This window comes from Furipterus horrens, unplaced genomic scaffold, assembly GCF_987537825.1.
Source record: "Furipterus horrens unplaced genomic scaffold, mFurHor1.1.pri manual_scaffold_7, whole genome shotgun sequence".
Lineage (NCBI taxonomy): Eukaryota > Metazoa > Chordata > Mammalia > Chiroptera > Furipteridae > Furipterus > Furipterus horrens.
This window is the reverse complement of record NW_028327177.1, coordinates 102,709,948-102,725,343: the sequence shown is the minus strand read 5'-3', so window position 1 is coordinate 102,725,343 and position 15,396 is coordinate 102,709,948. Positions and strand designations below refer to the sequence as shown.

The 15,396-nt window shown below is 43.6% G+C and overlaps 1 protein-coding gene across 4 annotated transcripts in view; it reads right to left on the bottom strand.

The window, feature by feature from the left end:
* MTMR14 (myotubularin related protein 14) overlaps positions 1–14,166 on the bottom strand; it is a 57,603-nt gene extending 43,437 nt beyond the window's left edge. For all 4 annotated transcript variants that reach the window (XM_090284106.1, XM_090284107.1, XM_090284109.1 and 1 more), the window contains exons 1-3: positions 13,872–14,166; positions 11,823–11,971; positions 2,823–2,931 (exon numbers count right to left, since the gene is read on the bottom strand). In XM_090284106.1, coding sequence (XP_090140232.1) covers positions 2,823–2,931; positions 11,823–11,971; positions 13,872–14,027 — 414 coding nt within the window. In that variant the 5' untranslated portion in view covers positions 14,028–14,166. The remainder of the gene's footprint in view (positions 1–2,822; positions 2,932–11,822; positions 11,972–13,871) is intronic.
* Between the last annotated feature and the right edge of the window lie 1,230 nt (positions 14,167–15,396).

The following is a 15,396-nucleotide window of genomic DNA, read 5'->3' as shown; positions in this document are numbered from 1 at the left end:
TAATGAAAATGGAAACAAACAAAAAAGCTGAGGTAGAAATACTTATATCTGACAAAACAGACTTTAAAACAAAGGCTATAACAAGAGAAAAAGGACCCAAGCAATTCCACTTCTGGGTATTTATCTGAAGAAACCAAAAACACTAAATCAAAAAGACATGCATCCATATGTTCACTGCAGCATTATTTACAATAGCCAAGATACGGAAGTAGCCTAAGTGCCCATCAATAGATGAATGGATAAGAAAGTGGTGCATATACATAATTATGACTCAGCTTTAAAAAAGAATGAAATCTTACAATCTACAACAACATGGATGAACCTAGATGGTATTGTGCTGAGTGAAATAAGTTAGACAGAGGAAGACAAATGCCATATAATTCACTTATATGTGGAATCTAAAAAAAATAATAAATTAATATGTAGGCCAGAAAGGGACTCAGACAGAGAACATTTTGACTGTTGCCAGATGGGAGGAGGGTTGAGGGGGTGGGTGAAAAAGGTGAAGGGACTGAGAAGTACAAACTGGCAGTTACAGAACAGTCACAGGAACATAAAGTATAGCCTAGAAAACATAGTCAACAATACTGTAATAATCGTGTATAGTGTTAGATGGGTACTAGATTTATCGGGTATTCACTTCCTAAGTTATACAAATGTCTAATCACTGGGTTGTACACCTGGAACTAATATTGTATATCAACTATAATTGAAAAATTTAAAAATTTTTAAAAAAACAAAACAAGAAAACCCCAAAAGGTTCTCTCTCTAAAAAAAAAAAAAAAAAAAGAATCAATTAAAAAACAAAAACAAAAACACATGCCCTGGCTGGTTTGGTTTAGTGGATTGAGTGCTGACCTGTGAACTGAGAGATTGCCGGTTCAATTCCCCGATAGGGCGCATGCCTGGGTTACAGGTCAGGTCCCTGGTTAGGGGTATGCAAGAGGCAACCAGTTGATGTATCTCTCACACATTGATATACTGTATATTTGAAAGCGGATAGCAGCATAGGTCTTAAAAGTTTTCATCACAAGAAAAAAATCATGACTGTGTGGTGAAGGATGTTAACTAGATTTATTGTGATGATTATTTCGCTATATACGCAAATACCGAGTCATTATGTTGAACACTTGAAACTAATATAACGTTATGGTGCTAATTATACCTCAATTAAAAATAATAAAATAAAAAACAGTAAGTAAGATCAAACATTTAGTTCCATGGTTGCAGTAGCCACAATGAACTGAGCTTTGAAGTAGGAAGCAAGCAATTAATGTACTCCCCTTCCCCAACCTGGCACAGAGGTAGGTGCCTCTGGAGTAATGCTCGTAATAAACACTGCCATCACAGCAATAGTAACCAAGTGCCTACTGAGTGCCACACATCTGAGGATAACACCCCTGTTTCACAATAGAAGACATTATTATGTCTCCCCTATCTCCCTCTCAATTGCTTTGTTCACTGGTCTGCCTTCCCCACTCACTGAGCTCCATGAGGACAAGGACTATCTTCTTCATCTCTGCCCTGCTAGAAGCTAGCACAGGGCCACTACTGCTTTATCCAAGAGATGTATCTTCCTGTTGAGCTTGTACTTACAAGCTGGGAGAGTACTTTGCCAGGTGCTGGGAAGATAGCACCGAGATGAGGCCTCTGCCCTCAGAGATTAGAGCAGAGAGGAAATGACAGATGTTCAAACACACTGTTAAGACTTAAGCACATATAAGTAGGTATTAAGTGAACACCAAGTCAGGGGAAGCTAACACATATGAAATGTATCACACTGCCTGGACAAGAAGGTGCAAAGGAAGAAAGCTAGATTAATAGAAAAGTCCTCTTAAAGATTAAAGAATATCAAAGCCTCCTGCATTTGCCTGCTCAAGAATCACAGTGGCTCCCCTAGCAAATGCAAACCACTTGGTCAGCAGTTAAGTTTCCTGCACACAATCCCTTCCATCCTCTGCTCCAACTGGTACCTTCCAATCCAGTCAAGGAGGTCTCCTGGCCACTTTTGTTCCTGCCTCCATGCCTTTTCCCACACTGTATCACCTGCTTGGAACACCCTCCCACCCCTTCCTGCCAATTAGTATTCTGTTATCATCCAATGCTCTCAAGCTAAGTCCTGCACTTAATGAGGCCATCGGGCCACTAGTCTTAACTACTGTCCCTCTTTGGTGAATTCCTCTTACACGATACCATGGGACTGTAAATTATAGTGTAATAGCCTGAAGAAGTTTTGGGAACATCAATTACACCAAAAAATTATAAAAAGGTAGGTGAAAATGAGACCATATGTGGCAGCCAAAATAACAACAGTCACTAGAATATAAACTCCATGTGGTAAGAATTTTTGTCTACTTTATATAGTGATGTAACTTAAGGCTAGAAACAGTACCTGGAACATAGTACACATTCAGTAAATACTTGATTAAAAGAATGAATGAACAACAATTTAATAACTCACTTAATCTAATCTCCTCAAACCTCTGATGTAATTACAATTGGTATTCCCATTTTATAGAGGAGGAAACTAAGGCCTTGCATAGGAAGGGAACAAGAGCCAGGATCTGAAACTAGGCAGTCTGGCTCCAGAACACAGGGTCAGGTAGTCTGGTGTGACAAGCCCTTCTCTACCTAGACTCATCCTTGAAGGTGGTTTTCAGAATTAGTCTGTTTCTCTGGCCTGCTTTCCACAGCATCAGGCACCCAGTAACCACCAATACTCAGCTGGCAAAGACCAAGAACAAAACTATCCCATATTTTGAATGAAGCCAGTTACCCCAGAAGAGGATCTCAGGGAGTGTGAGGCTTTGGCGTGATCTTACCTTGCCTTTGAACAGGATTACTGGGCAGACAAACCGTCCTCTGCATCTGGCTGTCTTGCTGCGGTTAACGAGGTCTTGCAACTTGCTCACTTGCACAGTGCTCTGAAACCTGAGACGTGGATAAGAAACGCAGGTCAGGCCGGTTTCTAAGTGGGCATGTGTGTGTTTTCACAAAAACTTCGGGCTAGGTCTGCACGTATGTGTGAATTCTCATTTGAAATTTAGTAAGGGCTCTAATTCCTAAATTCTAGATCATGGAGATAAAGTTTTCAGGAACAAAGTGCTATATCATAGATATTAAAATTTAAGTCACCTTGATTTCAGAACCTTTCAGATGAAAACCAAAGTGAGCTACTCTAAAGACATGGTACACAAAGCGTTGCTGGTTTGATTCCCAGTCAGGGCACATGCCTGGGTTGCAGGCAGGGTTCCCCGTTGTGAGGGTGTAAGAGGCAACTACACATTCATGTTCATCTCCTTCTCTTTCTCTCTCCCTTCCCCTCTTTCTAAAAAAAATAATAATAATTAAAACAATAAAGACATGGTACATAAAATACAGAAATATACACAGCAAACTGAGTGTTATTACCATTTTCTTCTCAGAGTAAGATAACAGGTGCTTTTGGACCCTCTGGAAATCATAGGGCCATTTTTGCTGGAACAAAGGAGGTGAAAGACAAGCTATTTGGGCATTAAGAAGCATAGTAGTTATTGCACTGGTTTGGCAAAGGAGCTTTTAGAACATGAGTCAGGTTTTGAAACGAGCTCCAGCAAGTCTCACCCCCATCAAATCATTATCAAATCAGTAGACATCTAAAGTAAGGGTCTACTCTCATAGATAAACCCACTGATCCTTAGCAAAAGGCTCCAAATCAGCCGGTGACAGCTTCTGGTTGCAAAAGAAACAAGCAGGAAAGTTAAGGAGTGGGAAGCTATCCTAGCCATGCAGAGTAACCAAGCAGAAGGAAGAGAAGACTCCCATGTTCCTTCCTTACAAGGGTTGAGCTTCCAAGTCAACTCCTAGAGGCTCTTAAACCTCACACTGTAATCCTTCCAGGGATCTGCATATTATTGCAAGGCACATGTATACAAAAAACTGCTTCAGAATAAGTAAGTTCAGTGACTCCTACACATCTGTGGTAGTGTTTTAGAATGGATACTATTGACATTAAGAAAAATACCAAGTCTTTTGAAAACACTGCTGATTTCTTAGTGGCCTTCACAGATATATTCTCCAGTCAGTTATTAAAATATTAATATCAGGACTTCCGGCCAAGATGGAGGCCTAGATAGACACCCTGCATCTACCTCCACAACTAAGAAGGAATATAACTACCTCAAAACTAGAAACAACCAGAAGTACAAGAAAATCAAACTGCATGGAAGTCCAGCAAACTAAGATATAAAAAAGAAATACTCATCCAGACAGGTAGGAGGGGCGGAGCCAGGGCGGAGAGGGATGTTGTGTGGTGTGGTAGCAGTGGCAGTGGCAGGCCAGCGGAAAGCACAGTCACACATTTTAAAAAGTAGGGAGGGACACCTGGGGAGTGTTCCCAGCACCAGACCAGACCACACAGCTCATGGTTCCAGTGCCAGGGAAAATCAAGCCTCATTGCTTCCGACTGTGCAAACCAGTGGGGGTTGGGGCAGAGGAAGAAACTCTCAGCAGAGTCCACTTGTTTAAAGCACCCCACAGTCCTAGAACATCTACAGACCCACCCACTCTGGGAACCATGGTGAAGACAACAGATAGAGGCACCAGTCCCATACGGAGGTGGGAGAAGTGCCTGGAAAAGGGGGAAGTGCTGAGGAAGGGGCATCGTTCCCTCTCAGACTCCTCCCCCACATATAGCGCCACAATGTGGTGAAGCAGGTCACCCTATACTGACCAATACCTAGGGCTCAGCTCTACCTAAGACACAGAGGCAAACAAACACAGGAACCTGTCAGGTTGAGGAGACAGAGAAGTATGGCCCAAAAGAGGGAACGAATCAAGGTTCCAGCGAGAGAACTAAGCAACGAGGAGATAGCCAACCTAACAGATACAGAGTTCAAAACACTGGTGATAAAGATGCTCACAGACTTGACAGATATGCTTAAGTACAGCAAATGCAGAAGGAAAGAAGTGAAGGATGTGCTAAATGAAACAAAGGAAAATCCACACAAAACCAATGGTGAAGGAAAAAAAAACCGGGGTTCAAATCAAGGATTTGGAACATAAGGAAGAAAAAAACAGTCAACCAGTATAGGATGAGGAAACAAGAATGGAAAAAATGAGAGGCTTAAGAGCCTCTGGGACAACTTTAAACGTGCCAACATCCAAATCATAGGGGTGCCAGAAGGAGAAGAGGAAGAGCAAGAAATTGAAAGCTTATGTGAAAAAATAATGAAGGAAAACTTCCCTAACATGATGAAGGAAATAGATACACATGTCCAGGAAGCACAGAGTCTCAAAGAAGCTAGACCCAAAGAGGACCACACCAAGGCACATCACCATTAAAATGCCAAAGGTTAAAGATAAAGAGAGAATTTTAAAAGCAGCAAGAGAAAAGCAGAGTTATCTACAATGGGGTACCTATAAGACCATCAGCTGATTTCTCAAAAGAAACTTGGCAGGCAAGAAGGGACTGGCAAGAAGTATTCAAAATGATGAAAAGCAAGGACCTACAACCAAAATTATTCTATCCAGTAAGCTATCATTTAGAATGGAAGGGCAAAGTGCATCCTAGACAAGGAAAAGCTAAAGGAGTTCATCATCACCAAGCCCTTATTATATAAAATGTTAAAGGGACATACTTAAGAAAAAGATCAAAACTATGAACATTAAAATGACAACAAACTCACAACTATCAACAACTGAATCCGAAAAATAAAAACAAAATCCAACTAAGCAAACCAGAACAGGAACAGCATCATAGGAATGGGGATCATTTGGAGGGTTATCAGCTGGGAGGGGTAAGGGGAAGAAATGGAGAAATGGTTCAGGGATTAAAAAGCAAAATTGGTTGGTACAAAACAGACAGGGGGGACTTCTGGCCAAGATGGAGGCGTAGACAGACACGCTGCATCTCCCTCCACAACTAAGAAGGAATACAACTATCTCAAAACTATAAACAACCAGAAGTTCCAGAAAATCAAACTGCATGGAAGTCCAACACACAAAGATATAAAGAAGAAATACTCATCCAGACAGGTAGGAGGGGCGGAGAGGACGAGGTGTGGTGGTGGCGGCGGAGGCCGCAGCAACAACAACAGCAACAGCGGCAGCGGCAGCGGCAGCGGCAGCGGCGGCAGACTGGCGGCGGAAAGTGCAGTCATACATTTTCAGTCAGGAGTGACACCTGAAGTGCGTTTCCAGCTCCTCACCAGAGACCTCGCAACTCACGGTCCCAGCACTGGGGAAAATCAAGCCTCATTGCTTCTGACTGTGAAAACCAGTGGGGGTTGGGGTGGAGGCAAAAACTGCTGGTTTCAGCGGAGTCCACTTGTTTAAAGAGACCGCACGGTCCTATAACATCCGCAGACCCACCCACTCTGGGAACAACGGCCAGGGCAGCAGCTAGAGGGGCGCCAGTCCCATCATATGTGGGAGAAGTGCCTAGAAGAGGGGCATGTGCTGAGCGGGTGGCATTGTTCCATCTCAGACCCCTCCCTCACATACAGCACAACGTGGTGAAACACGTCACCCTGTACTGACGAATCCCTAAGACTCCACCCCTTAAACGTAACAGGAGCGACAGCTCTATTTCAGATGCAGAGGCAAACACAAGAGACTCTCAGAAAGAGGAGACAGAGAAGTATGGCCCAAAAGAGGGAACGGATCAAGGTTCCAGTGGGATAACTAAGCAACAAGGAGATAGCCAACCTAACAGACGAGGAGATAGACAAACTAACAGATGCAGAATTCAAAATACTGGAGATAAAGATGCTCACAGGCTTGACAGATATGCTTCAGTACTACAAACACATAAGAGAAGAAGTGAAGGCCTGCGAAGTGAAACGAAGGAAAATCCACACAAAACCAATGGTGAAGGGAAGGAAACCAGTGTTCACATCAATGATTTTGAACATAAGGAAGAAAAACACAGTCAACCAGCGCAGAATGAAGCAGCAAGAATTGAAAAAAATGAGGGAAGCTTCCCAAATTTTGCAAAGGAGATGGACAGACAGGTCCAGGAAGCACAGAGAGTCCTGGGCAAGCTGGATCCAGAGGGGACCACACCAGGATGTATCATGACTGAGATGCCAAAGGTGGAAGATAAAAACAGAGTCCTGGGGGCAGCAAGAGAGAGGCAGAGAGTTGCCTGCAGGTGGGTGCCTATAGGACTATCAGCTGATTTCTCAGAGGACACTTTGCAGGAAGGAAGGGACTGACAAGCAGTATTCAATGTGATGAAAGGCAACCTACAACCAAGATTACTCTATCCAGCAAAGCTATCATTTGGAATGGAAGGGCAGATGAAGTGCTTCCCAGACAAGGGGAAGCTAAAGGAGCTCATCATCACCAAGCTGTTATTATTTGAAATGTCAAAGGGACTTACTTAAGAAAAAGAAGATCAAAACTATGAACACTAAAATGTCAACAAACTCACAACTATCAACTGAATCTAAAAAATAAAAACAAAATCCAACTAAGCAAACCAGAATAGGAACAGAATCATAGGTATGGAGATCATTTGGAGGGTTATCAGCTGGGAGGGGGGAGAAGGAGAAATGGGGAAATGGTGCTGGGACTAAGAAGCATAATTGGTTGGTAAGAAATAGACGGGGATATTAACATATTGCGTAGGGGTGGCGAGAATTCTGGCCATTTCTAAAAGGCATTTAAATTCCCCGGTATGCAACGTGTTAAGAATATAGGAAAAGGTGAAGCCAAAGAACTTATATGCACGATCCATTAACTTGAACTGGGGTGGGGGGTGGATTGCTGGAGGGAAGGGGGCTAGTAGGTGGAGGGAAGCAAAGGGTAAAGAAATTGGGACGTCAATAAAATACACTAAAAAATATAAATAAATAAATAAAAATATTGCTATCAAGTAGGGGTCTGAAATTAAAGTTAAAGGGGAGTCTTCAAATAAAACCCTGGACTAACAGTTTGATCTTGAAAAGAGAACAAGGTAGAGAGTGGGAGGATAAGAAAGAGAACTTCCACTTTCCATGGTGTATTTTTCTGAAGGTCTCTTATTTAAGAGGTTACTTTTGTAATTCTTTTCTTCTGTTTCGAAGGAAGAATGGCAAACTTGAAGAAGCTGGGTGCCTCTTCAAGATGCCTGTAAGGTGGCACACACAGGCCAACCAGCCAAGCTTTAGAAAACTCATGGTTCACTGAAAACCAAGTTCTGTCGCCTTCTCCTTAGTTTCTCTGTGACATAAAAAGGCACCTCAGTACAAAACAATAGCCTAATTAAACTCAAAGGCCATCAGAATAAGAGAGGGCACATACAATACTGTTCACAGCAGTCTTCTACCTTCTGGTGGCCCCAGGCCATTTTCACAGATCTAATCAGCACCATCTGCTCCAACTGACTCACTTAACTCACACCAGCAGTTCCCTCTAAGCTTTAAATGCCTTGGGACTATATTTGGTTTTCCCAGGTTGAGTCCTTCCATTGAGTAAACTCTCCACAAAACGAAGGTGAAGAACATGCTGTTTCCCTCCTAGGGGTTCTGTGCAGCCTTTTAATGTAGAGGCAAGCACACTCATGCTTGCTAGGCTAGTTGATGGGTTTATTTTCCTGGTTCTCCTACTCAAAGAACCAGTTCAGTTTCTGTTCCCAGTTCCTGTTTTTATTTTTATTATCTCTTGGCCTCAGGATCTTCTTTTTACAATGCTAAGCATTAGCAGTGTCTGGCACATGATGCTTATATTTGAATGAGTAGGCTTATGTATTTGTCTTGCAGGACTAACCCCTTAATATATGGAATCTAATGCTATCTCTGGGCTCACAAGTGTCAGAATTGAGCTGAATTGCAGGACACCCAATTGGTGTCTTAAGAACTGGTGGTGTGGAGAAACGCCCACCCCCCCCACCTAATGGAAATGGGTGCAGTATTTTAACCACTATCCCCCAATGCCTCATCTTAATTCCCTAATTCTGGTTCTTGTTACAGTCGTTGCTTATTTAAGTGTCTGTATTACCCACTAGATCTAAGGATAGGGACTTCATCTATCTGGTAAGGCTTCCCAATGGATCCCTGGGGTCTGCCACATGGCAGGAACTCAATGAACACTTGTTGATAAACATATGTCTCGGCCAGCCCTGAATGATAACTCAGTTGATTAGTGTCATCCGATACATCAAGGTTGTGGGTTCTATCCCTGGTCAGGGCACATACAAAAATCAACCAATGAATGCATAAATAAGGGGAACAACAACTCAATGTTTCTCTCTTTCTCCCCCCTCCGCCTCCACTCCTTCCTCTCTCTAAAATTAATAAATGAAAAAACTTAAAAACATATGTCTTGGCTGTTCAGATATCCCTGTCCAGGCTTCTATTTCCAGATGATGGGCTAAACCAGGGAAATGGGTTAAGCAGACCTAACCACTTCCTGAATCCAAGTTCTACCCCATGTAACTCAGTCTAATTACTGTCATATTAACACCAAAGCCAGCTATGCAAAGCAAAAATTTCTACTTCTTCCCACCTAAATATGCATATACTCCCTTCTCTTCAACAAACAGGCTTAATTCAATCAGTATCACTTCAAGGCCTTGCAAGGAACAAAAAGTAAAAACAAACTCCAATAAAAACTCCAGGTTTAGGGATGTAACACAGTAGCCCTGGCCTGGAAGGTACGACCCTGCTAGACAAGGTGGGATAGCCACGGTGATGACAGAGAAAAGGCAGAGAGGTGGACAGAGCATGATGAAAAAGACCTAGCTGTTCACCCCACTCTGCTAACTACATCGGTAGGTTTGAACTTCTGTACAATAGAAGCGGTCGCAGGACTTAAGTGAGTTAAGGTGTGAAACTAACACTTGCCAAGCAGTAGGCACTTGACAAATGTTAGTTTCCTTTTCTTTAAGGGCTAGATGTAATCAGCACTAAAGTAATTTCCTTTCCAGAAAAGCTTCTGTGAGCCAACCAAGACTGAGTTCCTTAGAGTACTGCTGCTACAGGGTGGTTTGACATGACCTGGTAGCTTGTTAGAAAATGCAGATACTCAGGCCCAACCCTAGGCCCACTGAGGCAGATTCTGCCTTGTAACTAGAGCCCCAGGTGATTCACTCACAAAATCAAGTTAGAAAAGCACCACCTTGACTACAGCTGAGCTTAGTATCATAATGTCATTGTAAAACCACCAGTCAGCACTGAAGAGGGTTGGAAGGAGGGCAAGGGCAAGGAAAAAGAGCTCTTGTTTAGAAACTTTAGCTTAAGGGCTTGTAGAAGGTGAGTTCACTTAACTCTGGAAGAAGATAGGAAGACAGAGGAACCATAAATAACAGAACCATAGAGAAGCCCAATTCTTTGGGCTTTGAAATCCCTGGAGTTTGTAGGTTATACAACTGGATATGATACAATTTCTATGATTTACACACAATTTGTTGTTCTAATACATTCATTTTCCTCAGTGAACCCCACAAGCTCATGAGATGGCACCCTTATAGACATCCCATTTTTCATATGACAAAACTAAGGCTTAGTCCTTGAACTCCTCCAAACTGGTTGTTCTGCTTGAAAGCCTTCTTTGACTCCTGGTGGGCCACAGCAGAGGTTCTCAGACTACAGCATATATAAAACTGATCTAGGGAGCTCTGAGACTGAGGGTTCTGGAAATTCTGGTTCAGGGGATACTAGGAAATAAAATCACTAACAGCCACAAGTCCACACTCCTTGGCCTGATGATCAAGATCCTGTACAAACTGGTTCCAAAGGATATTTCAGGGACACTCCTACTTATCCTTCCAATTCCAGCTAAAAAGGATCTCTACCATGGTGTCTTCCCAAACATACACACACACCAAACTGCTGGTATGCCTACAACAGCACTTCTCAAACCTTCATGTGCTTACAAATCACTGGGGTATCTTGTTACGCTGTGATTTTGATTGATTCAATGGCTCTGGAGCTCAAGATTCAGAGTCTCTAGCCAGTTCCTGGGTGCCTAATGGGCATGCTATGTGTATGGATGGCCTGCTACACTTTACAGCATAACTCCTGTAGCACTCATCCTAACACTGCACTCATGGAGCCAGGCTTTCAGATATTGTTGAAAATAGCTCCTGGAATTCCCTTAAAATCAGCAGCAAGCAGGGAGACTGGGGAAACAAACTTTGAGATTGACATAAAGCTTTTCCTAGAGCCTCAATGCTGTGATTATTTTTGGGTGTCAAACAACTGCTACTATTTACTGACCACCTATAGGTTGCAGCCTGTACCAGGTGCTTTATGTCTGCTAGGCCTAAGTAAATGGTAGCTCTTATTTCTAATTCTTACAACAAACATGCCAGGCTTTAATAGCCACGGTTCATCATCATCAGGGATTGCACTAGCCACTTTTCTAAAGAGGTACACTTACAATTGAGAAAAGTAACAAAGAAATTAAATAATTTGCCTAACTTAGTTACACAACCAGCAAGTAAGGCATGTAAATTCAAGCAACCAGACTCCAGACCACAGTCAGGCTCTTAAGCATGTTGACATAGAAGATCTCCCAGTCACATATTCTCTTTTTACTATCCACATTCTCTTAAAAAAGGGACATTGAGGTTCACAGAGATCAGGTGGGTAGTTAGTAGTCTTAGGACAATGAGCTGCTATAGGATGGGAGTGAAATGAAGTCCAGGGCTATGACTCCCAACTCGCATTCTACACCATGCTGCCTTGCCAATCTTATATGTCAAACCCTGAAATAAATAAAGGTGTGGATATGGCTTAACACTTGGGGAAAGTGAGTTGGCCCAGCCCAGCACCCTTCCCAGCTACAGACTTCCGGACTCTGGGGATGAGCTGTTAAGGCCTCTCCAGACAGGCACACTCTGATCACATAATGCTCACGTGTCTTTCTCCTTCTCAGAACTTTCATACTCCAGGAACACAATGTGCTGGGGGTAGTGGCCGCAGATGTCCCCATTCACATTTTGGATCACGCTGTAACAGTAGTCTCGGCCAAACAGCTCCAGACATCTCTTCTCAATACGCTCAACCTGCACAGAGGACAAGACCTAGGCATAAAGAAGACTCTGGGACTCTGAGTGTGAGAAATAGGTAGTTCATGATGTGGAGAGGTCACTGGGAATGACATTTGCCTCTGTGATTATTATTCAATGCCAGGAAAAGACCTATTGCTGGGACACAGGCCCTAAATACGTAGTCCATTAACCAATATGTGGTATACTTCGGGAGGGTCTTGAACCCCTTAATGTTGCAGTGGAATTGTCTTAAGCATTTGAAGAAGAGGACTACAGCTTTCATTTGATTCTCAAAGCAGTCCACAATCCATAAAATATTAAGAACTCTTGCTCTAGGTTACTTTAACTGGACTAATCCCATATCTTCTGTTGGCTCCAGATTCTTCCCCATTCTCCAGCCTCAGACCAGTATTTAGAAGTTCTAGTTAAGGAACAGCTCCCCTTAAAATTGCTCATTTTATTCACAGTTCAGGGAAAGGCCCACTAAAATAGGCATAAGACCTATAACATCACAAGAAGTCTGCAAGAATTCAGAAGGCTCAGAGAGGCTGTAAGGCTGGTGCAGTGAAAGTCAGGGAAAACTTATGGCAACCATAATCTTCAAGGGTGTGTAGGATGAAAAAAGGGCCCAGTAAAACCACTAACCCTCTTCAGCCTCTTTAAAGAGCAATGGGGAGGAAAAATTCATAGCAGCTGAAACCTGGGATCCTCATACTTAAAAGAACATGAGTTTCATTAGAAAACCTGTTTAAAAATTGCAAATTCTAGGTTCTCACCCTCAGAAATTATGACTTAGCAGGATTGGGTGGGACCAACAAATCTTAACTTGTAACAAGTACTTAAGACAATATAGAAACAGTTGGTCCTCAGATAGAGCTCTAAAAATACTTGGTGGGCCCTGGCTGGTGTGGCTCAGTGGACTGATCACCAGTCTGCAAACAAAAAGGTCACCGGTTCAAGTCCTCTTCAGGGCACACGTCTGGGTATCAAGCCAGGTCCCCAGTTTGGGGCATGCAAGAGGCAACCAACTGATGTTTCTCTCCCTCTCTTCCCCTCTCTCTAAAAATAAATAAATAATAAAAATACTTCGTGGTTTCTAGAGTAAAAGTCCCATCATTACTGAAGTCTTCCCTGGGTTACTCCAGAGACTAGCAGATGCCAACTGAGGTATGCAGCAGCACAGATAACCTCTAGGACCAACCAGAGTTTCGTGGCCCAGGATGCTAAACTTGCCAAACCACACAGGGAATGAGAGATAGGTCACTGCGTGGTCAACAAGATTCTCATCAGACTGCCAGACAGTGCCTAGGATGGGAATGGCCTAACCAAACTGGAAGCTGGAAATAAGGAGACTGAAGAGAACCCCAACGGTAGTAAAAAGAGGAACAGGGACCTGATTTCGATAAAGGAACAGAGAAAGTGTAGGTTGTCTTCCTACTCTACAGGGGAAGGAAAGAGATGGGCCTAAATTTAGTGTCATGCTGCATAGGAGACACTATAAGGAAGCAACACAGTTCCTCTCTTAGCTCTGTTCTGCCCCACTACTACAGCCTCTTCCTTCTGACCTCTGAAATGGAGGAAGGAGTACGCTAGACTTTTTTTTTTTTAATCTCGGTTTTTGTCCCCGCCAGCTGCAGGGGAGTAACCCTCCTCAGCCCCTCCTCTCTAATCTCTGAACATGGCCCTTCACTCAGATCCTTGACCTCCAAACCCCTTGTCTAAAACCAAAAGGCCGTTTTTCCAATCCTCAGTCTGACCTCGGTTCCTCTTTTCCCGGTTTTTAAACCCGACCCTTACACTCCGGATCCGGATCCTGGAACTTCCCTCTCTCCTTCCTCTGACCCCTAACCTCAGCCTTTCCGCTGTAACTTCCCAAGCAGGGGCCTTCTCCTGCTCGTCAGGCCTCCGAGCGCACCTTAGAGCCACCAGTCCCACTGCAGTCCTTGGCCCGGTACTGAGTACGGGAGAATTCCTCCAGCAGCTCGCCGAGCCCCGGCTCCTGCGGCGGCGGGTGGCCCGAAGAATTCGAGGACCCCGCCGAGGCGGCGGCGGCGGCCCGAGCGCCCGCCATGGCCCAACCCCGAGTCCCTCCGGCGTCCCCGCGTCTCTTTCAGCACGCCTCAGCCCGGGCCATGGCACCTGGAGATACCGACTCCAACCCCGGAACCTCCAGAACCGCTTCAGCCTCCGCCTTCCGCTTCCACTTCCGGCCCCGCCCCACCCTGACGGATGTTTACCTTGGCTCTGACCAATCGAAGCCCGAGACTCGCGCCCTGCCCCCCGATTACCGGCCCATCATCAGACGCGGAACGATCCAAGTGGTCTCGGGGGAGGGGGCCGGACTACTAGCAGTTACCTAGTGCACCGCCCCACGGGGTTTCCCCTGGGGAAGCCGGGCTAAACCACTGCGGATGGGCGGGGTTGTGAGGGAAGTAGGTGGAAGAAACCATAGGAAAGAAGCAGAGTAAGAGTAAAATAAACCATTGAAGCGGGGGGAGGAGGAAATTGTCGCAGGCAACTAGTATTGGCAACCATAGTAATTACAGTAAGACTAAAACAGCATTTCATAAGGCTTTCTGCTTTCACTGCTCCTCACAAGGTCCCTGTAATTTTATAGTGTTCCTATCGTCCACTTATTGAAACCCACAGTCATAACTAGCTTTAAATTCTATGATTGAAAGCCCCACATTCTTTTTATTTTCTTCTTAATGGTCTTGATCAGAACGTCCAAACGTTTAAAAAAATTTATAAGAGTTTATTTGAGCCAAACTGGCAACAATTGCCAGGGAGCAAGATGTCAAATGCTCCAGAGAATTGACAGTTTTGCAGTTTCTTCTATGCGTTTGAAATTATGGAGTGAATTTAAGGAAGACTACCTAAAGGTGGGAGAAAGCAGGGCGGGGATTGGATTACAGGATAGTTAATAACATGTGCTCTATTGAGGGTGATTACACTTATTTTTAAAGGTGTGTTAACCTAGATGCACAAAAACGATGGACAGGGCTTGCTCAAGGCGAAGATAAATATTTGACTAAAGGGTCATATGCCCACCTTAACCTACCTACTTAGCAATTTATTGTCAGATCATCCTGTGAGGTTTTTCTGTAGAACCCCTTTTTCATTCATAGCTGAATATTGCAAACATTCACAGAAGTGGAGAAAATAGTTTAATGAACCCTCATGTATCCATTAGCCAGTTTCAACAATAATCAACATCTGCCATTCTGTTTATTAATCCCCAACCAGTAGAATTATTTTAAAGCAAATCTCATTATTTCATCTATGAATACCTGAATATTTATCTCTGATGGCTTAGTACTATAAAAAATGCTTTAAGGCAATTTAAGACTTTTTTATTTTAATTGTTTTTAGAGAGAGGAAACAGGAGAGAGAAAGAGAGGAAGAGAAGCATCAATGCATGGAGATACAGCGATGGGTTG